Source organism: Mastigoproctus giganteus, chromosome 9 (genome assembly GCF_048544385.1).
Source record: "Mastigoproctus giganteus isolate SK-2022 chromosome 9, ASM4854438v1, whole genome shotgun sequence".
Taxonomy (NCBI): domain Eukaryota; kingdom Metazoa; phylum Arthropoda; class Arachnida; order Uropygi; family Thelyphonidae; genus Mastigoproctus; species Mastigoproctus giganteus.
In genome coordinates, this window is record NC_143583.1 from 120370824 (window position 1) to 120395595 (window position 24772).

General features: G+C 38.2%; 1 protein-coding gene across 1 annotated transcript in view; it reads left to right on the plus strand.

Annotated features, from left to right (window-relative positions):
- Positions 1–24772, plus strand: part of LOC150080683 (plexin-A2-like) — a 221690-nt gene that overhangs the window by 70360 nt on the left and 126558 nt on the right. Inside the window, exons 8-9 of the mRNA XM_090381092.1 lie at positions 3420–3513; positions 13254–13368. Coding sequence (XP_090237218.1) covers positions 3420–3513; positions 13254–13368 — 209 coding nt within the window. The remainder of the gene's footprint in view (positions 1–3419; positions 3514–13253; positions 13369–24772) is intronic.

A 24772-nucleotide genomic window follows, 5' to 3' on the forward strand; every position in this document is an offset into this window, starting at 1 on the left:
TTGATGATGAACAGAACTACAAACCATTCACAAAGTTTACTCAAGGCTTGTTCACAAGGCGCAGAACCCTACCGCAACCAAGAAACTTGACAACCACTTAGTGTGACCAGAACAACCTCATCACTATGAATCCTGTGCTGAACCACAGCCTGAACAGCAACACTGGCAGAACTGAATAAGAAACAACCACTATTCTGTGATTAAAAAAATCTAATCACAAAACTCAACAGACTCATTGCTTCCTCTACAAAGACCTGTTGTAACAAACACAAAATTAGACACTCTCCCATCAAGATCAAAATTGCATGTGACTAACTCTGCTGGTTGAAGCCAAAACTGATATCTCATCTACCTCCTATCATGATAGGACAAGAGAAGCTGCGGTCCTATCATGATAGGACTGCAGTTATGCTGCCACTTTGTCAGTTGGTGGCCCTGGCTGGTCACCTTGTGAAACCCACTTTGTTGGCTGAAGCTAAAACTGAAGTCCCATCTTTTTCTTACCACAATAAGACAAGGAAAGCACCAAAACGGACACTCTCCAACAAAGACTTTGACTGCAGTCATAGCTGCCATCTCATCAGTTGGCGATCTGGACAGAGCACCTAGCCTCACCCACTTTCTTTCTCTATCCTGGTGGGAGGAAGGGGAGGGGACATTTCATGTCTCCTTTCCTACCTGCCACCCCATCGCTTTCTCCTGATGGGGCATGGGCATGCCCCACTGAAAATCATTGGAGTCGTCGTCTCTTTCGTCTCCATACTTCTGACTTTCTCCCCCAGCCTTTAGTCTTCCCCCTACTCTGTCTGTACACTAGCGCACATCCCACACATCCAAATTTAAATATAACAAAATTAAATCATGCTCACCATTCTCGGCTTTTCCAATTCTAGTGTTATCTTCCCTTTTTTTTTTTTTTTTTTCCTAGTCCCTAGTCACTGAAATTTCAGGAAATTATTTGGTGGGGCCTGCCAGAGTAAAACAAATTACTGGTGTACTTGGTCTGCCTCCATAGGACTTAGCGTGGGCAATGGTGGGACCCACCCAGGGCCCAGCAGATGAATGGCCATAAAAACAATGGTACATGACACTACACACCACAATATCCATGCACTTTTAAATCTCTGGCCTGTATGTATCACATGACAATGTGATACATACAGCCCCCACACTATTAGACTGCCTCCACCAAATGTCATGGCCAAGACAATGTATTTAGTGGGAATACATCATCAGAATGAAACATTGTGTTGCAAAATTCAGTACTCCATAGCATATTCTGTAACTATTCTAAAATTCACAAACATGGCAAAACATACAATTTTGCAATGGCAACCGTGATATTGGGATTATATGCAGCTACCTTATCATGGAACCCAGGGCTATACAGCGTTCTATGTGTGGTTTGAATACTGATGGGTTTTCCTGTATCCTCTTGGACCTGCTCCATGATATTTGATGTGTTTGTTATTTATTTTTAGGAGCATTAGCAACTAAGGCCATCTTGCTCCGGGGATATGCAGTGGTCGTTCCCTGACCTTTCCGCATCCTCCGTATTTGGTGGTCACGGGCTCGAACCCCGGTCTAATCAAGAAGTGTGTGCTATGCACTGCTGCTCCTGCCCACCTGGCTATGGAGGCACCTATATTTGATGTGTGAGGCATGAACTATTTTCCTTGTGGTTTGTTGAACATTGTCTATGAGTTTGTGGAACCATTCAGGCCTTTTATTTTTTGTTGGGGTATCACCTACATTCTTCCAGCCCTTTGAACAATTTCTTACTACAAAGTGAGTTTTCAAATGAGTTGCATTTGAAAATTCATTTGAAAGTTCAAGACCAGAAAGGTTACTGATGACATCCAACCACCATCCATTATGCACACAGATATGTATGCATAACAGAAGATGGTTCTAATGACTTCTAATGTACTGTTGCTGCTGCAGCACAGTCAGAGTCACGTGATTTAAATTGGCATGTCTACCAATATACATACCTCATGTAGTTGAGTGGTCAGAAGCAAAAGTACAGTGGCATATGCTCTTTGAATGGACTGTGATTCAAGACCATGACTGATAAATACAATTAATGACTGTATTCATGATTTATTGTAAATTCCTGTGATCTAGTGGTCCTGCTGGTGTATATAGTTGCTCTTGACATCTCAAAGGCTTTTGATCGTGTTTGGCATAAAGGTCTTCCAAACAAGCTTCCATCTTATGATTTGCAAACTGTTTTTTGTAGTTGGTTATCCAGTTTTCTCTCTGATCACTCACCGAGGGTGATGGTAGACGGCTCTCTGTTTTCTAACTTCTCCACTAATGCTGGTGTACTCCAAGGTTCAGTTCTTTCCTCCACTCTTTTCCTCTTGTATATTAATGACGTTCTTCCATTGACTGGAAATCCTATCCTTAGTTTTGCCGATGATAGCACATTGCATTCCACTTTCCATTTTGAGAAACCTTGCCCTGCTCAATCAGCTTCAATGTTTCAAATATCCGCTATCAATTCCTTAAATGCTGATCTCCAGGTAATTCTCCAGTGGGGTAAAGACAACTTAGTTGATTTCAATCCTTCTAAAACTCAGTGTGATCTTATATCTTGCAAAAAGGATTCTTATGCTCCTATGCTCCAATTTTTAGGTAAGTTGATATATCTCGTTTGGGGATTACCCTGACTTCTAATCTCTCTTGGCATAAGCACATTACAATTATTGCTTCCTCTGCATCTAAAAAACTTGGTTTCTCTTTCGCTCTCTGCGTTACTTTTCTTCCGAACAGCTGTTTACTATGTACAAATCGAAAATCCACCCTACCATGGAATATTTTCCCCAAAACCGCTCTCAGGCTTCTAGATTCCGTTCAGGAGAGGACAGTTAGATTAATTAATGACTGATCTCTAACAGAGTCTCTCCACTCTCTGTCTCATAGACATACTGTTTCTGCTGCATGCCTTTTCTACAGATACTTCCATGGGCACTGTTCTTCTGAATTGGCTTCTATAATTCCTGCTCTCTCTCTTTCAAAACAGTCCAAACGTGCTCTCCAACTTCAAACTCACAGAATCAACTTTTCATCTTCCTTGTTTATTCATTCAACTGTCATTTTCTGGAACAACCTTTTTTCATATGTCTTTCCTGAAAATTAGTCTCCAGAAGTTAGTCTAATGTCAACAACAAATATCTTCTCTCATCTTCTCAACCTCCAACCCAAGCACGGTACTAAGTACTATAGGTTTTAATACCTCTGTGTTTGGGGTTTTCATAAAAAAAAATAAATAAAAAATAAAAAATAAATAAACAAGAACACAAGGGATTTTTGGCATGGCAGTATTCATGGATGGGTATATCGATACTTTTGGTCATATGTTATTATTACATAATTATGTGTCGTTATCATTGACTTGCTTTTTTCTCTTATAGATTATTTTTCAGCAAAATTATCTGTAAGAATGAAGGAAGAACCAGATTTTGTGATTACAAATTTTACTTTCTATGACTGCAGCACTTATACATCGTAAGTATCTTGTTTGAATGAGCACCACTCTATTTTATATCTTTTGAAAAGAAAAGTTCAGTTTTGTAATAAATTTCATTATTTTTTTAAATTTTACCATCCAGTATGTGCAATTAATGTAATATATTTCCTTCATTTATTTATGAGGTCATTTCAAAAAGTCAAGTAACAAGGCTTTTCATTGCAGTGTCTTGATATTTGTTAGATCCTCTTAGTTACTTCCATTTACAAGTTTATAAAGCAAGCTTGCAAAATTTTGAAATTATATATGTACAAAATTGTGAAACTTTGAGATTTAGACATTCCATTCAGAATGCTCAAGTAGGTTATGGATTTAATTCCATCAAGACCAAGACAAGACCACCACCACCACTACCACTACTAACTGGCCAAGTATGACTATCTGAAACAGCCCCACACTATCACAGTGCTTCCACCAAATGTCATGGTAAAGACAATGTATTCAAGTAGGAATGTATCATCAGAATGAAACATTTTGCGGGGAGATTAGTTATTCCATAACACTTTTTTTCACTATTCTAGAGAAAATATTTTGCTAGGGTAATATCTTGAACATGGGGAACCATTCCACGATTCCCCATGGTATTGTATCCCATTGAAGTTGATGGTGTAATAAGGATAGCAATTAACAGGCTGGAACAACAATATCATCAATCAGGATGCTAACCACTTTCAAAACTTGCAAAACCCATATCTTTATTTCTGTAGATAATGATAATGCTTAATGTAAGAGGATGCACCTCTGCATTGCACAATAAGCTGGCCCTTGACCAGATCCAACGACATTGTGCCGACCTACTCTTCCTACAAGAAACAATATTAAAGCAGACACAAGGCCATCTATGAATTGGGCAGATTGGCCATATGTGTTCCATCATACTCCAATCCAACAACATCATAGAGCCGGAGTGAGTATTGGCCTTCATCATAAGTCTCCCTGTAAGCTCAATGTCATTGTCATAGCAGAGATCGCTGGCTATGCAAATACGCCCTCCTGACCACACCCCAGAAGGAAACCCTGCATATTTTTAACATCTACATGGCACAGCAGGACAGACTTGCTATTCAAATAATCAACTTCATACAAAGGCATCTCTCTACTATAGATCAGGATCACATCATTCTTACTGGTGACTTCAACTGCACCCTTGACCCAGAAATGGACAGAGCATGACGCATTGAGCACTGCACAATGTCAGTCAGCAACCTGCAGGCCTTGATAAACAACAATGAACTGATTGATGCATTTAGACACCAGCACCCAGAAGAAAAATCCTACACCTGGAGATCAGCAAATACGGCATCTGGAAGACTTCCTTACCAAGCTCGACTGGACAGATGCTACATCCCAAAAGACACCATCCCCATGGTCAGAAGCATCACACATTTGCCATATTATATCTCAGATCACTCCTTTATCAAATTGCAGCTCTCCTTCTCACCCAACCACCTCAAAAGTGGAGGTGCTTATTGGCAGTTCAACAATAAGCACCTCCACTTATTGTGAAGCAATTCAGCCTTCTTCAAGACAGGGAATACTCTAAGCTACAAGACCTGATAACCAATCTTGCCCAATCCCAATACAATTCACAGAACACATGGTGGCCTAGATTTAAAAGTCAACTGAAATCATTCTCGCAAACCTATAGCCATCAGAAAAGTCAACAAAAGCGTAATAACCCGTATCAACTTGAGCGAAGACTGAAGAATCTCCCACCTGATAGTCAGGCCAATCAGTCAATCTACAGGCCATACAATCCCACTTGGAGCACACTCTGCAAAAGGTGCCCTCCTAAGGTCTAGACATACTCACATAAACCTATATGCTGCTTCGACCAAATATTTTTTCTCATTTGAACGCAGACATCACAAAGCAACCACTATCACTGCCATTCAGCTGCAAGATGGAAACATCACTGAAGACTTAGAGGAAATCTTCTCTGAAGTAACCAGATTTTATAGAGAAATTTACAGTTCCCAAGAAACTTCTGCAAAGGCAACCAAGGAAATACTTTCAGGACTTAAAAAATTTCCCCTGTGGTCCAATGCAATATGGAGAAACCAATCACTCTCCAGGTCTGGACGGATTGACCTCCGAATTCTTCCATACCTTTTGGGATCAATTCGGAGTACTACTCTTACAAATGCTTGAAGAAGCACATTCCCAAGGTTTTCCAGATTCGGTCATAACCTCTGTCACTCGACTGATCCCCAAGAAAAGAGACTGCATGAACCTACAAAACTGGTGCCCAATTTCCTTAATGAATATAGATTGTACAGATTGTAAAATTATTTCCAAAGTCATCACCAATTGAGTAAAATCCACTCTCCCTGATATCATCAATCGCCAACAGACCAACTCAGTATTACGAAGATTTTTACATGCCAATCTTCATCTAATCTGTGGCCTTCTCTCCCCTGCAAACAGTCAACAGGAATTCCTAGCACTAATTAGCCTTGACCAGGAAAGGGCTGGCTTTTGACAGAGTTGAGCATAGTTGCCTCTTTGAAACCATGAAATCTTTTGGATATGGACCCTACATCACTGAACCATCCATGTGCTATACAGGGAAGCCAAATTCCACTTAAAACTGAATAATCAGCTCACCTGCAACCTTCCTTACTCTAGAGGGATAAAACAAGGCTGCCCACTCTCTTGACAACTCTACACAATTGCATAGAACTATTCTTTAATAAAATTGCTAACAGTCTACAATCCCGACGATGATCAGAATCATCAAAATGATCAAAATGATCATGAGCAAAACTAAACCACTGTAAGACCAGCGGCCTCTGGGTTGGCAATTGGAAAACAAGAACCGACTCCCCCATCTGATGCACATGGTCCAGCGAAGGACAGAAATATCTGGGGTGTATCTCAGTAATACCCCTCCTTTCTTCCAAAAGAACTGATCTGTACTGCTGAGTTGCTTCCACATAATACTCGGGAAATGGAGAAGTGCGTGTGCGCTACATCTTCACTGAGAGGGAGGGTGCTTGTTGTCAACCAGATGGTGGCAAGCATTCTCTGGCACACCTTCAAAGTTCTCACTCCACCTATTGACTTTATCCACCAAATCCAAGCATCTATCTGAAGCTTCCTGTGGAATAAAACTAACTCGATGTCCTGCTCTAAACTCTGCCAGCCACTCACACAGCCAGGGTTTGCTCTCTCTTGAAGACAAAATCACAGCCTTCCAGATCACTTTTCTCCTGAAGACACTGCAAATAAAACACCCATATTCAACCACCACAGATAAGTTACTAGCAACAGCCACAAGAGGGCTATCTCTGTCAACAATATTAAGAATGGACATGGCACCAGCACCACTCAAACTATCCTCCTTCTATAAAGATGCACTGCACCACTGGAAGAAACTAAACCTTCACCACACTCTGCAATACTCTCAGAACTGCTCCTCTACAATAAAATGTTAGCAGAACCAGCAACTGGTGATCCTCTCATTTATCCTACGCGGAACTGGGCAGGAATTAGAACCATAGGCAACCTCCTGACACCACACCTTGAATGGAAAAGATCAGAAGACTTGCCCATTAAAACCACAAATGCAAAGCAGAAACACAAACTTTTAAATTCAGTAATTGCACAAGCTCTTCTAGACATCACTACAGCTAAAGGGATTGAAAATGTCACCAGATCCTCATCTGCACCAACCTTCATTATCACATCACCAGAAGACTCCTCTTCAAGGAACTTCACTTCCCAAAATACTTTCAGAACCGCTCTTCTACAATAAAAGGATAATGGACCCTGCAGCTAATGATCATCTCCTCTTTTCTATGTGGAACTGGGCAGGAATAAGAACCATAGACAACCTCCTGACACCAAGCCTTGAATGGAAAGGATCAGAAGACTTGCCCATTAAAACTATAAATGCAAAGCAGCAAAACAGACAATTAAAATCAGCGATCGTACAAGCTCTTCCAGACAAAAGGGCTACAGCTAAAGGGATTGGGAACGTGACCGGATCCTTACCTATGCCAACCTTTGTCATCACATCACCATAAGACATGGTACCCCTGTCTCCTGCACCCCTCCAAAAAAAGTCTATCAACTAATCATGTCTTGCCACGATTTTCCCTTCATCCACCTGCCAAGCTCTCCCAGTACCCTTCTCCACTCACCTCAAGCCACCATCTAACTTTCGGTACAGAAATAATGTTCCAAATCAGACACAACATCCTTCCTACCCCAGTCAAGCTACAAATCTTTGGGTTACACACCTTAAACTACTGCCTCTTCCATGGCACTCCAGGTACCCTGGAAGCAGCAAAGCAACCACGCCCACACTAAGGAGGACTACTGGTACCTGCTTCACTCTGAGCAGACAGCACACACACACACACACACACACACACACACACACACACACACACACACACACACACACACACACACACTACTTGCAACTTTTTATTCATTGCTGCTGAGGCCATCATTTACAGCTTTTACTTGAAGCACACACGAAGCAGGGATGAAGTGCCTCCTGTCGACACATTGGTGCAACTTCTCAAGCCTATGGAGGAAGTTGCAGAGCAGACTTCTGTTCGAAATCCTTCTATAAAAGACCAGAAACTCTTTATTTTCTTAAAAGTGAATGGAACAGTGGTGGTCACCTCTTCACCATCACTGAAATGTCTATCACCTTCAATGTGTGAAATATGAGACTGAACCAATGCCAAAAACTGTTTCTTAATTCCTGAAGTTAAAATGTTGAAATGTTTTTTAATTTTATTTATTTTAAAATTTTCTTTAATTTTTTTTTACCATTGTACATAGAATGTAAATTGATTTTGTTGAAAATAACCCCAAGGGCTCACATCTGGTGAGTATGGGCTTGGCAAACCCAGGGTCCTGAGCTGGATATCATCATTCTTCTCTTTCTTGGTGATTCCTTTCTGCTTCTCTCTCTCTCTCTCCTCTCTCTCTCTCTCTCTCTCTCTCTCTCTCTCTCTCTCTCTCCCTCTCTCTCTCTCTCTCTCTCTCCTCTCTCTCCCTCTCTCTCTCTCTCTCCTCTCTCTCTCTCTCTCTCTCTCTCTCTCTCTCTCTCTCTCTCTCTCTTGTGGGTAACTCGGGAATTTTTTTTCTTTTTGGCTGGTGCAGCATAAGCCTCAGGCTTCCTTGTACCATATGGCTAATAATAATAATAATAAATAATGTATCTACTGTTCATGTTTAAATAAAAAATCTCTGTCTCTCTCTGTTTATCCCTTTCTCTTATCACTGTATGCATATTTTATGGGCCATTGCATACTTTTCTGATTGCTCCTCACTACTGTTTTTTCTAGCTAAATATTGAGACATCCTTTCTGCTGATTTGTTTAATTGTTTGAACTAAATACCGAACAGTATATTTTGTTAGTGCATTACAGAAATCAAATTCTAAACCAAATTTTCTCTGTACTTGATGCTAATTTTCAGCAGAACTTTCTGGTGAAAATTAGTATCTGGTGATAGGCTGCTATGATTTATGAAGTTAAAGTGGCACAGTTCCAAAGTTGCCAAGATAAATTGAAGACATATGCCTAGTCTTAAATTTTCTGTTCTAAGACTGCAGGGATCAGAAAAATATATTCGCATTAATTACATGTAATATACATGTAATTATAAATAATATTATATTTATAAAAATTTATATAGATAATTTATATTAATATGACTAATATGCATAAATATATGTACATATATAAATTAGCATTAGTTGAGCCATATGATGCAAGAAAGCAAGCTTACAGAGAATCAGTCAAAAAAAAAAAAAAACCTTCCCATTTCACCCATCCTGTCACTCGAAATGTTTGTCTAGATCAGTTTTAAATTTATTTAAGCTATCAACTTCCACCACAACCGATGGAAGTCTGTTTTAGCAATCAACTAAACGCTGGATAAAGGCAAGCTTCCGCACATCTATTCTACAACTGTCTTTCCTCAATTTGAATCTATGCCCCCTCAGGTTCTTAATCTCAACAAGTGGAAGTATCCCATTAGCATTGAGCCTGCTCAAACCATTCAAGGCCTTGTACACCTCATTCAGATGAACTTGCAGGTACCTAGTCTCCAGATGCTGCAACTGACAGAATTTAAGCCTCTCCTGGTAAGAGAACCCCCTTTGTTCCTCTCACCAATCTTGTTGCCCTTCCTGTACTCATTCTAGCAACTCTACATCCTATCTAAAATGAAGCCACCAAATCACCACCTTTAGTATGCAGTACTCAAGGTGTGGCCTAACCATTGCCTTATAAAAAGGTATAATTACCTCCTTGTCTCTGTTAGCAAAATTCCTATATATCATTGACATAACTCCAAGACTTGCTCTGGCCACCCATATGCACTGCTCAGAGAACTTCATATCTGACTGCACACAGGTCTTTTTCATTCTTTACCTCCCTGAGTGTAGTACAACACAATTGGTATGTTTCTCTTCATTTACTGCTACCAATATGCAGTACTTTGCATATGTCAATATTAAACTTCAGTTGCCACTTCTTTGCCCATCTACCTAACTTTTCTAGATCCTGTTGCAGTAGCATACTGTCTTTACTATCATTAACAGCAAACATCATTAACATTAAGCATTGGACATTAAGCCTGATATATCCTCATCGATATCATTAAGAAATGCAGAAAACAACAATGGGCCCAGCACTGAACCCTGTGGGACTCCACTAATAACATTAGTCCACGTAGAGTAGTGTCCATTTATTACTACTCTCTGCCATCCCCTGCTCAACCATCCCTTTAACCACAGCAGCAACTTGCCCTTAATGCCATACTGCTACAATTTGTACAGCAGTCTTCCATGTGCAACAGTATCAAAAGCTTTCTTGAAATCCAAGTGTATGATATCAAAATTATTTTTGGTGTCCAGTTCCTTTGTGACCACATTGTAGTATCCAATCAAATTGGTCAGACACGACTTCCCCTTAACAAAGCCATGCTGTGTCTGAATTATTACTGCAGTCTTGTCTAGGTGATCCTGCATCACTTCTGTAACCAGTGACTCCATTATTTTTCCCGGAAGAAGTTAAACTAAGAGGTCTATAATTATTTGCATCACCTTTGAACCCCCTTTATGAATTGGGGATATATTTGCACATCTCCAGCCCACGGGGACTTCCCCTGAATCTAAGTATGCTCTCATAATTATGGCTAAGGGTTTGCTTACTTCCCTCATTGCCTCCTTCAATATAACTGGAGAGATTCCATCTGCTCCGGGTGCCTTTTTTATGTTTAACTTCAACAATTTCTCCTCCACTTTGCTCTCCTTTATTACAAAATCATTTAGCTACCTGTTAGAGTTTAGTAAACTTCTGTCCTCCCCTTCCTAAATAACTCCCCATGTGTGAATGTAGATGCAAAATACTCATTCAGTTTGTCAGCTATCTGAGCAGGATCACCAACAGTCAAATCATTGATATCAAGTGGACCAATCTGATTCATCCCCTTTCTTCTAGAGTTTACATAAGTAAAGAAGTCTTTATTGTTTTATTGCATCCTTTGCAAAGGATTTCTCATAATCAGCCTTCACTTGCCTAACCTCCTTTGTGACTTGATTACTGACTACTTATATCTGCCATAAGAGTTGTGTGTCACCAGCTAATTTATATGCATCCCACGCATTTTTCTTTTCTTCCATGAGCCTTATTAGTTCATCTGACCCGCATTTAGGCCTAAGTCTCGAACAGTATTTCTTAGTTAGTATGAAAGCCTAGTAGCTTTCAAGATTAGTTCCCTGAAGGCCTCCCATTTAGAATTCAATGTTTTTAACATCATCGGTTGATCCCACTGTATAGAATTAAAAAAAAAACTGCCTGAGACCACTGTAGTCACCTTTATGAAAACAAAAACCCTTCCCTTTATCCTTGATGGTAGTTACATCTTTAAGTAAATCCCACATCAGTAGACTGTGATCACTGTCACCTAGTGGTTCCTTTTTCTGCAAATTCCTAATGCATGTGTCATCACTGCTGATAATCAGATCAAGAGTAAACCTCTCTGGTTGCCCCTCAAACATGTTGCTGTAGAAAACAATCCTCCAATAAATCCCCAAAAGTCTTGCTAGTGTGCGAGTGACCAAACCACAAGTACCAGTCAATATCTGGGAAGTTAAAATCCCCCATTATAACACAATCTGATTTACTGGCTCATTCTATTTCTCTGTACAATTGTTCTTTGTACTCATTTGAGTCATTAGACCTATAACACACTCCTACTCTCATTTTCACTTTCCCAGTATTTATGTCACACCAAACTGACTCAACATTGCACTGTCTACTCATGTCAACTGGATGCACTTCCTTAAATTTTTGTGTTTCTTAACTAACAGCATAACCCCTCCTCCCCTATCTATCCTTTCTGTACACATTGTACTCCCCAAATTCCAATTCTGCACTGCTTATATCTATATGACACCGTGTCTCTGATATTCCAACAGTATCTCCCTTTGATGCCTTGATCAGCACTTCAAATTTATCAAATTTATTTACTATACTTCTGGCATTAGTGCATATGCAAGTATACATGTACCTGTTCTTACTCTTAGTTACCTTAGTTACCCTCGTATATATATATATATATACAGGAGACGCAGAAGTTCGAGAAATGTATTTATAAAATAAACGAGACTCACCCTGGGTCTTATTCACACCGTCACCTTCAAAGTAGTCCCCTTAAGAGTGTAAACACTGGTCCCAGCACTTCTCCCATGATTTTAATGCTTCCCGAAAGTCCTTCTTTGTCATAGTAGTAGTAGTGGCATGTGATGCAAGAAAGCAAGTGTATGAGCTTTGTGTTCAGCACTGCCTTACAATTCAATTTGGATATCCTCTGCTCTGTCAAATCTTTGACCCTTCAGCTTGATTTCCATTCTTGGAAAGAGGAAGAAGTTGTGGTGCTAAGTCTGGAAAATAAGGGGATGGGGACGATTGCCATGTTGTTGGATGACAAAAAACTTGGCACAAACTTGGCCGCAATCCTTCTCATGTTCAACTTGTTGGATAAAAGTCACTGACATGTGCCATATGATAGTTCTAATGCCACAAATGCCATGTATGGTCCACCTGTGACATTTTTCACAGGTGGGCCATACATGACCATACATGACACTGTGCATAAATATTCAATGGTACTCGATGATGGATGCCTAGAGTGATCGTCGTCATCAACCAACATTCAATCATTTTTAAAATGGTTAAACCAGTATTAGGTCTGCGTCTGGCCTAAAGCATTGTCACCAAAAGCTTGTTTCAACTTCTTATGGGTTTCTGCTGCTGCTGTATTGTTAAGAAGGAAACAAAACTTGATGCAAGCACATTGTTCTCTTACATCAGCCATCACAACAATTGCAAACTATGCAAAACAGACCCCTAAAGAACTGCAATGACTCTATCCAGCCTGATACCATGTGGCCCATTGATTCACAAAGAATGCATGCAGTGTTACCTAGCGCCACAAGTCCATACTAGATGTAGTTCCCATGCAACATTAAAATTTCGGGAAAATTTGGTAGCACCTTGTATATATATATATATATATATATATATATATATATATATATATATATATATATATATATATATATATATAACAGAATGAAAAATATGTATAAAAAAACACAGAATGAAACATTTGTTTGTTTTTTTGTTTCTTATAATTGTTCACAGATTTTATATAGATATTCACTGATTTTCTACTTTTATAGTTGCTTTCAGTGTGTTTCCAGCCCTTTTGCATGTGACTGGTGTGTGAGTGGACATCGTTGTACTCATGACACTAATGAAAATTGCCGGAATGACATCTTAGTGACAGGCTTAGCAGTGAGTTTTTCTGACTTTGTTGTTATTTATTAAATACAGTCAGTTGAATTTAGTGATAATAGAATGATGTAACTATAAATAGCAATTACAGTAAACCCTCTATTTAATGAATTCAGATTTAACAAACAAAAAACATTTGACTGGCACCAGAGGGTATGCTCTGGGTGTGCTTTATGATATAGGGTATGCCCTATATGTGCTTATGATGTAGGGGAAACTGGGAACTCAGTTGAGTACTCATCTCTGCCCTGCTTTTTTTTTTTTATTATAAGCTCACTTATGGTGTATTATCATACCTCTGCAGAAAACTGGTAAAAAGAGAAGGCATGTGCATCTGAATGTTGTGCAGAAGTTAAAGCTGTTAGAGAAGTTAGACTGCTGTGTGTTTTTCTTGCATCTGCAAGGAATAGAGCTTGAAATTCAAACTGTCAGACATAAAAAGCAAGGCTAACCATAAGGAGTTTTAAGGAGACTGACTGAAGATTCACCACTATTGTGACTTCAGTTTCTTAGAGATCCGATTCTGAATAAAGTTTTTGCCAGGCAGTACCACATATGCTTACAGTTTAATTATCTTCTTCTATGAATTGTGTATCAATGAATAAAGTAAAGGTAAATAAAAGCTTTTTTTTAATTGTTTTTAGCTTTATTTCATTGCTTCTAATATGCAGATATATATAGAATAACTGTTTATATTTTCAATTATGTGGTGCACAAATGGTCTTGAAAACACTTAACAGACATCCCCTTCCTCCTATTTGTCTGTAAAATTGAGGATGTACTGTACTAATTAATCTTAATTTTTTTTTGTGAAAATGTTAAAGAGACTTCTTTATAAAGAAAACTCACCTCTGTAGATATCTGCTGTTTAAATTTCCTTGTGAGAGGGGAAGAGTAGGGAGAAAGAAAACTAAAAGTCCAGGGAATCATCAAGTACAGTCTCTCTGAAGTACACTTCAGTCAGAACCATTTTAAGAACTTGGGCCCCCTGGCAAATTTCCAAATGTGGCCCCTATTCAGTTTAAATTTTGTTTTAATTTTTTTCTGGGTCTGTCTTAGTCGCATTCTTAACATTATTTGTATTCTTAACATTGTAATATATATATATTATTAATTTTTAATCATAAGTGAGAATTAAATTTGTTAATTATTTTTCTAAATATTAATATTTTCAGCACTTTAAACTATTTAAAGAAAGCCAAAAACATTATTCGTATAACATTATGTTCCGTGTTTGTGGTGTTTCGACCGCAACCTAACATATGGAACAGAGGGCCTTTTAAAAAATTATTTAAGATCAACAAGTAAGGTCCCCAGTAGGCTGATGCCCCTGGTGTCTGCTAGGTATGCCCATGGGTTAAAACGGCCCAGACTTCAGTTGAGTGTAAAGTGAACATACAAACGTGAATCTGGTATTTAGTGTGTTTGAATCTTCTGATTTATATTTTACTATGGCTAATTCTTTATGGTATGTAGTTTATAGTCGTTATTTAGTTTAACTAAAATTTGGGCATTGTCTACCTGCAGCATGTGGTTAAAGTCATAGTGTGATGACAATTGTGTTAACCTGGCCCCTTGCAGATGTTGTATTCATGGAAGTATGCATGCATGTTTGAGTTGTTGCAATGTCTCTGTATCTGACAAAAGCAGAGCCTAAGCCTACACATTAGGCTTAGAGCCCTTGTTGGCAGTTGATGAGGTATACTTTATTATTAGATTGCAAATGTTGTTGGTTAATGCACATTAATTGTGAAACATGGGACTGATGGTGTAGTTAGAAGAAGAAGAAAAATACTAGCTTTTTGTCAGTATGTGCATTTTTGCAGACTAATGAACTATGTTATGGAAGGTGTACTATTTTATTGTAATTTCCCAAGGGACTGTTTTGTTGAGGAGAGGCTGATAGGTTTAAATCACATGCAGCAACTTCCTTTATTATTGGGGGAGGGGTGCCTCTAGTATGCAATGAGGAATGTAAATTCCTCATCGCATACTGAGAGGTTCTAGTATATTTTAATTATACATATTTCTAGTATCTTTTATTATATACTTTTTAACATTTATCTACACTGCATTTTTCTAAAATTTTTTCTAAATTTTACAATTAAAAAACAGGGAATGACATTAGGTGGTAGATGACTTTCATCAACCGGTGAAATACCACCACTTTGCTTATTGGAGGCTTGAAGTGGTGAAACCCATGTTTAGTCTCTAGAGCAAAGTTTCCGGCATCCCCCCCCCCCAGTACTTCTCCTTCAACCCATGCACGGTACTAAGTACTATAGGTTTTGGTACCTTTCGTGTTTGGGGGTTTCATAAAAAAAAAAAAAAAAAAAGGTACTTATATATAGAAAGCCCATGCACTTCGATCAATTCCTTTATTTCAATTCACAAAAAATCTATTCTGTAAAAAAAAATCTATCCTGCACATGCAAGTTTTAAATGTGAAAAAATATTGCTCACTGCAAGCTGACATGGAAGAAGAGCTCCAATATACTGGAGCAATAAAAAGACTTAAAGTGAAGGAGATCAAAAATGGTTATATTTTTCTTCAAAGTAACCACCTGCTTCACTGCACTTATTACATCATTCTGAAAGTTTCTGAAAAGAGTCAGTGAAGGCATCCAAAGAGATGATGTTAAGTTTAGTGGTTATGTTTTTCTTTATGATCTCAACATCTTAAAATCTCTTTCCTTCAAGGGCAGTTTTCATCTTAGGAAAGAGAGAAGTTTTTTAGTGCTAAATCAGAAGAGTAGGATGGATGTTAGATCTGTACAATGCCATGTTTCATCAGAAAAGTCTTCACAACATGTTCTGGGGACATTGCTGGGCAACAAGAACCAGCTAACTTCCTCTCAAAATTGCAGCCCCACCTAGGAAATATGCTTCATTATTTTTTGAAGCAACTGTGCATAGAACATGGCATTGACTTTCATTCCTTCAGTTACAAATTCCTTGTGAATCATACCCTGTTTTTCGAAAAATATAATTGGCATTGCCTTGATTCTGGACCTCTGTAAATGAAACGTTTTGGGCCTTGGTGATGATTTTGAAGTCCACGGCATGCTCTGATGCTTCCTATCTGGGTTATTCTGAAACACCCAACATTTATCTTTAGTGACAATACAATCAAAGAACTTAGGATTGCCTTGAAAAGTCTGGATGAAATCTTCACATAATTACACTCTTCATTGCTTCTGTGAAACTGTGTGACAAAATTTTGCACAGACTTTCCTTTTCACTAAATCATTGTGCAGAATTTGATTTGAGGAATCATCTTCTTATTCAAATCAACTCATCAGCCATGATTTTGGAGGTCAAAAGATGATCGCTTGCCACAATTTCCCGGACTTTTGTAACTCTGTCCTTATTTCAAGAGGTTGATAGATGCCCACTTCTTGGGTCATTGTGAACATTCTCATGTCTGTCTTTGAACTGCTTATAACATTCAAACACACTGGTGCAACTTAATGTTTCATCACCATAAACAGTTTTTATCATTTCATACATTTCTGTTGCAGAGTTCCTCAGTTTAAAGCAAAATTTGATAATTGTTTATTGCTCATTGCAAAATTGTGTCATAGAACATTAGCACTACTAATGAAACTGATTGTTATTTTCAGCTTCTCAGCCCAGTAGACAATCTCTGTACCACCATTGATTGGAGGAAGTTTGAGCTACAACACACCACTTCTGTTTATTTTCAAACTCATTGAACATGGCTGCAACAGTACAAGTCTGGGAACTTTATTGCCACACCCCATATGTTTGTATTTATTACTTGCATTCACCACTGAAAGCAAAAGATAAATGTCCTTATTTTCAAAGGTTATACATTTTATTATTATCTATAATTGAGGTATGGGTCAGCTTTTGCTATATCATGCCTGCCATCCTCATAATCAGAATGACTTATAATGGGGGATTTTAACTTTCTGGATATTAACTGTAACTTGTAGGTTGATTGCTCACACATTAGCAACACTTTTGTGGATTTAAAATGCTGCTTGCATGATGTTTGTGGAGCAATCGGGTACAGGACATGATATTGCCATGGGGGATGTTTTTGTGTGTGTGTGAGATGTAAGGAGTGTAAGGAAATCGGGTGACAACTCAGCGTTGTTATGGGCCTATATGAGAGCTTGAAGGACAGAGTGGATGCCCTTGAAGGATCTAAATTGAGGGCCCATCTAGCTCTCAGCTGCCCACATCAACGGCAGAGCTTGCACTTGGTCATCACACAACACAGCGGCAACCCTCAAGGCAGAATGCGCTGGTCCCACAGGAACTAGTAGTTGTTGGTGACTCTATTGTCAGGGAAACGGGGAACATGCTTTGTAAAAAGGATAGGTGGAACAGGTTCCAGGGTATGTCTGCCAGGAGCAAAGGTTGATGACATAGAGCGGATATCATCTTTTAAGGCCACAGTTGATATAGTTGTACACGTTGGCACTAATGATATTAAGAGTAGGAGACCGGCAGAATTACTTAACAAGTACAGGTCACTGTTGAAAAAAAGCCGTGAATTAGGGTTGAATTTTAAAGTGTCTGCAATTCTGCCCAGACATGATAGTAGGGAGGGAGTATATGATGAGAGCCTTGTCCATCAATTCGCCGCTGGAAAGATTGTGCAAGGCTCAGGGGGTAAAATTTTTTTCAGCCTGGTCTGTACTTGTTAACAGGAGAGACTGCTTCTACAGGGATGGGATACACTTAAATAGAAGGGATGCAAAAATATTTGCTGATGCTATCGAGGCAGTGTTAGGTGGGTCGGAAAACTGCTAGCTTGGCAGGATACAAGGACTAATGCATTAATAGTAGCCACTGGCAGAGGTGAAAGTGATTCTTACACTGAGGGCACCTCCGTAGCCAGGTGGGAAGGAGCAGCAGTGCGTAGCACACGCTTCTTGATTAGACTGGGGTTCGAGCCCATCGCCACCAAATACAGAGGATGCGGAAAGGTCAGGGAATGACCACCGCACATATCCCCGGAGCAATATGGCCTTAGTTGCTAATGCTCCTAAAAACCAAATAACAAATAAACAACACGATTCTTGCACCGCTTCTATTGGAATGAGCAGAAGCCTGGAAAACAAGATGCAGGATATTTCAGAGACTGCTGGGAATCACTGTGGTACAAGTAAACACATGGGTTGTGTTAGGGTAGCTAAGAATAGGAACAGGTGCATGTATACTTGCGTGTACACCAATGCTAGGAGTTTGATAAATAAATTTCATGAATTTGAGGTATTGCTCATAACATCAAAGGCAGATATTGTTGGGATATCAGAGACATGGTGTCACAGATATAAGGAATGCACAACTGGAATTTGGGGAGTACAATGTGTACAGAAAGGATAGACAGGATTGGAAGGGAGAAGGGGTAATGCTATTAGTTAAGAAACACATAAAATCCAAGGAAGGAAGTGAAGCCAGTTGACATCGCTGGACAGTGCAGTTTGAGTCAGTTTGGTATGATATAAGCATTGGGAGATAAAAATTGAGAGTAGGAGTGTGCTATAGGCCTAATGACTCTGATGAGTATAATAAGAAACTGTACAGGGAAATAGAGTGGGCCAGTAAATCAGAGAGTGTTATAATGGGGGATTTTAATTTCCCAGATATTGATTGGAATTTATGGGTTGGTCACTCACACACTAGCAAGGCTTTTGTGGATTTATTGGATGATTGTTTTCTACATCAGCATGTTCAGGAGGCAACTAGAGGGAGTAATACTCTTGATCTGATTATGAGTAGTGAATCTTAATGCATTAAGAATCTGCAGATAAAGGAACCACTAGGTGGCAGTGATCACAGTGTGCTGAAGTGGGATTTACTCAAAGAGGTAACTACCATCAGGGGTAAAAGGAAGGGTTTTTGCTTTCGTAAAGGTGACTACGATGGTCTGAGACAGTATTTAAATTCTATATAGTGGGACCAACTGATGATGTTACCAACAGCAAATTCAAAATGGGACGCATTCAAAAACTTATCTTGGAAGCTACTAGGCTTTACATACCAACTAAGAAATATTGTTCAAGGTTTAGGCCTAAACGGATGTCAGATGAACTAATGAGACCTATGGCAGAGAAGAAAAATGCATGGGATACATACAAATTAACACGTGACACAGAAGCCTATGATAGATATAAGCTGGTCTGTAACCAAGTTACAGAGGAAGTTAGGCAGACAAAGGCAGATTATGAGAAATCTTTGGCAAAGGATGCAAAGAAAAACAGCAAAGAATTCTTTACATATGTAATCACCTGAGAGGGCAGAAATTCAGATTGAGGAAAGACAGATGTAGGATAGATGTGCGGAAATTTGCTTTTAGCCAGCGGGTAGTTGGTTTCGGGAACAGACTTCCATCCCTTGTTGTGGAAGTTGAGAGCCTAAATAAATTTTAGGCTCAGCTGGACAGGTATTTCGAATGAACAGAGGGATTATATGGAAGTGTTTTTTTTTTTATTTTTTTGGCTGATGCTGCATAAGCTTGCATTATTGCATCATATGCCTCTACTAATGCTAATGCTAATTTATTGTTCATCTGTGTCTTCGAAAAGTTTAACCACTGGTCTCTACAGATATGTCGGATATGTTTTATGAAATCAATATAGCATACTTGTAAGATGGAGGTGCATTTCTGTTTGGGTACTTGGCTGCCTGGTCTGCTGTTTCATTATTTGTGATGCCAATGTGCCCTGGAATCCAACAGAAACTTACAGTACGAGTCCTATCCTGCAAATCATTTAGATGAGACTGGATTTCTTTTACTATAGGATGTGGGGTTGAGATTTTATTACTTATTGCAGACAGCATGGCGCCTCCGTAGCCAGGTGGGAAGGAGCAGCAGTGCGTAGCACACGCTTCTTGATTAGACCGGGGTTCGAGCTCGTCACCACCAAATACGGAAGATGCGGAAAGGTAAGAGAATGACCACCGCATATCCCGGAGCAATATGGCCTTAGTTGCTAATGCTCCTAAAAACCAAATAACAACAACAACAGCAACAAACTTCCATCTGATGTTGTGGAATTGGAAAGCTTGAATAAATTCAAGGAAGAACTAGACAAACTATTGGAGGGAATGGATAGGTGAAATGGGAAGTTTTTTTGTCTGATGCTGTATAAGCTTGCTTTCTTGCATCATTTGCCACTACTAATACTAATGCTAATACTGGTAGCCTGTCAACTGCCAACTCAGCAGGGTCTTATTGTAAAACAGTTTATTTGCCTAAGTTTCATTTTCAGTGTTTTGAAATGTAAATCTGTTTGCATGCGTTAACATTGTTGTTCCAAGTTTTCCCTCTGTAAGTGGGGGGGGGGGGGTTAGTGATAATTGCTGTGTGACACCGTGGCTGTTGACAGTTGCATTATCTGATAGGAGCACTTGTACTCTGACTCATCTTTATGTTTATTGGACAAAGGGAGGGATTGCAATGACAAAAGACATACTTGTCTCTTACGAAGGACAATATTCTTGCTTAGTCATAGTGAGTTATTTTTGTTTAAATAGCAAAACAGCTCCTTTTTTGATCTCAATTTGATATTGCAAAGTAACAAAGCTTAATTATAGAATAAAATCTATTGACATTCAATATTGCAGTTGTTTTCAGAAAGACTTAATTGTTATTAGCTTCTTTCAAGAAATAAATTGTGATATATTAATGCTAAGCAGAGTTGGATGATGGTCTTTCTGAAATCCCTTTCAAAACTCAAGAACTTAGTTTTGAAAGGGATTCCAGACCAACAACTGCAACATAAAGTTCAATTAACTTTAAAATGTAACCAATAATTACAATGTGAAATTTAAACTAAGAAAGAAGCACATGTTCTCATTACATTACAAAAAAAAAACTGTCTAACAAGTATTCCTCCCTTATGCAATTAATGTATCCCAGGGCACACTTTGCATTATGTCTTTAGCAATTTGACTTCAAAGCTTTGAAGTCAAACTGCTAAATCATCTTTTCATTCTTTGAAAAGGATGTCGATTGCCATTGTTTACAAAACAAAAATTTATAACTGAATATATCTCAGTGGGTAGCGTTCTCATTTCTCCTCTCATAGGAAAATTATCACCTTTTGTGAGTTTCTGGTATGCAGTTACCATGTCAGTGATGTACTGCATTTTTTAAATTCCATCTCTCTCCCGCTCTCTAATTGAGGAGATAAGAAAAAAAACTGTCTGCAGTAATTACTGGGATTAATCTTGTTATTTATAAAAATGTAATTGTCTAATTGGGAGAATATACCACACACAAGCAATTACAGTAGCTCAATGGTTTGCATTTAGAAACCACTGCATCAACTGGTTCTCTACCTGTGAGATATGGAGTTTGTTTGTTGGTGTCAACTGTGAAATTTGTGTATTTGGCATAAACTGCATTATTTTTTATATTCCGCTTCCAGGACAAGATAACATTGGTATAACAGTATATCCAAAACTAGTTATTCCTTCAGTAAATAAAAGTAGATATCATTTATTGAATAAGCTTCTGTTATAGCAGTAATTACAATTTCATGAAAAAATGATTGTCAGTCTACAGTATTCTGATAGATAGGTTGGTAGAGTAACAACAGTGTAGAATCGTATAATTCAATTAAAAAAAAAAAACACAACCAGCAAGAATGGATTTTATCAAACCTTCTGGATTTCAGGATTCCAAATACAAGTCCCATACTTTATATTAAACATGTGATATTCATTACATGTATAATATAATTCCCTCTTCCATTAATGGGCTGCATTAGCCCAATGCAGAATTATGTAAAGGAGCATGGTAGTATTTTGATTTCTGGCCTTGGGTTGTCCTGTATGGACAGTGCAGCCCTTGACACTATTCCTGGCAAAGCGATATCAGTTTGGATCATTGCATTATTAATGCTCCGGGCCTGGGAAATAGTTAATTTGTCTTTGGTACATGACAGTTGCAACAAGCTTTGCAACGAAAAACTTATCTCACCCCTGACACCCCAATGTTTTGCAACTGATTAACATGGGTGCTTCGTTATGACAGTTATTGAGAGTATCTGCAGGGAGGATTGATTTAGCAGTATTATGATTCTATGAAATTACATCAGATAGAACATCTCGCGACAAAAGTTTTTTTACTGACCATGTTATTCATATCAGAATTTTCATTCATGTTGCTATGTTCAGATGGTCTACTATTGAATGCGTCTACACCTTTTGATTTAAGTTCCATTTCATGCACACTGCAAATTGAAGCATGGTTATTCCTTGACATACACATCAAATTACAGATTGTGGTAACTTGTTCGTCCTGATTGGTAATGACCGTATCTAGTCTGTTTTGTAACTCATCTATATGGGATTTCAAGTCGTGATGATCTGTGTTGCTTCGACTTATTGATGAGTTTTGCTCTGAGCAAATTTGATTAATTAACTGCAGAGTGTCTGTAAAATTGGCTTCTTGTAGATTGAGTTTGGGTCCAAGGATTTCTATCTCTGATTCCTCAAAGGAGACTTCGTTATCTGATAATTCATCAATAATTTTAGAGAGCGCTTCTTTTCGTTTTTTATCAGATATTTTCCTGGTTCGGTTTATTTCTGTTGCAGTACAGTCAGCACAAATCCATTCATTTTTATCTTGCTTCATTTTCTTAAATATACTATGCGACACTGAGGCACATTTGAGACAATATTCCATTTTGCAGCTTATACAGAAAAGCGTATTTTTTACCTGATTCTTGCAGATCAGGCATGTCTCTGTTCTCCTCATCCTCGGTTATGAAAAATGCTTGTTTTTTTCCTGAGAAACTCAAACATGCTAGAGTTCAGTTTTCGTTGCTCTTCTTAGCCGATTTCTGCATAATAATCACACTAGGCCTTGTCTCCAAGTTTCTATAACTTTAACAGTGTTATTTGTGGCAGTCAGATTTGTTGAGGCAGGGAAACAATTGTCTGCTTACAATAATGTTTATGGTTCAAGTCTCTGTGGGAGAAGCTTATGAGCAAGTGTACACCACGTACATTTAAACTTGGTGTAGCCAGCATTAAAATTATAAAATATAATTAAAAAGTTACCTTTTAATTTCATTGCGGAAACGACATGTTCATCCAAGAGCTCACTAAATTCTGAGTATGGATGTACAAAAAAATTATCATACTTTGACAACTAAACACAAATTTTTGATTAAACACAGAGCACTAAAAATACACAACAGCGTGGAACTCGTGCATGCACAGTCATCGTTATGCTTATTGTTTTGCTTTTTGGCCATCAGCATACTTTTTTTGTTTTTTTCCTTGTATTATATATTTTAAAATTCATTTTCATAATTTGTTATAGTAGTAGTAGTAGTAGTAGTGGTGGCATGTGATGCAAGAAAGCAAATGTATGAGCTTATGCAGCATCAGCCAAAAAAAAAAAAAAAAATCACACCATTCCCTCCAAATGCCTTTCCAGTTCCTCCTTAAATTTATTCAACCTATCAACTTCCACAACGACAGATGGAAGTTTGTTCCAGCAATTATCCACCCGCTGGCTAAAGGCAAATTTCCGCACATTTGCCTTTAACCTTATTAACAGGCCTTGAAAAATTTTCTCATAATCTTGGAGCCATTGCTGAAAGTTAGTTGTCAGCTGAAATTGGAGTGGGGGGGGGGACATATAAGTTAAAGAAAGATGTTCTGGACTAGCCATTATGCAGTAATCTTGAATCACATGATAAGTTGGAAATATTGGTGCTTACCTTGCTTGCTTATTAGAATTAACTTCAAATAATGTCAATTTCCCAACATAACCGATATCAGTCAGCCTTATGCTATTGACGGTCATTAATAATCATGGATATCACTGGACAGACAATGATAATTAATTAAACTCTCTAAAAATTAATGGCTTTTAAATTTCTTCACGTGATAAACTTTTATCTCTGTATTAAATTAATTTTAAGTGATATATTTACCATTAACAGCATACCAAAGCAATACAAATTGAAAAAAGTATAAAAGATGATAAATTACTTGATCACACCCTACTTATGACCAGCTTGTATATGAACAAAGCTAAACAGTATAAGATAAATTCATAATGTTTTTATGAATGATGTCTTTGAATATTTTTTTCTCTAGTCTATTAAAAAGGGTAAAGTGTGCTGTATCCATGTTGAATAAGAAACTAATTATGAAATTCTTGCCAGACAACTTTAATTTTTGTACTATCCTAAAGGAAATTGTGTGTGATTGTTTAAGCTATTATTTCTTATTATGGTCCTTCATCCAATAAAATTTTTTCCATAAAATAATGCTGTTAATAATTTGCTATTTGTACTAAGGTTGTACCATACTTTTTTTGAAAATTGTGACAATCCTTACAAGGTGTAAGGATTGGCCATAGCAATCATAAAACAAAGAACCAGCAGGTGGCTGATCTGTA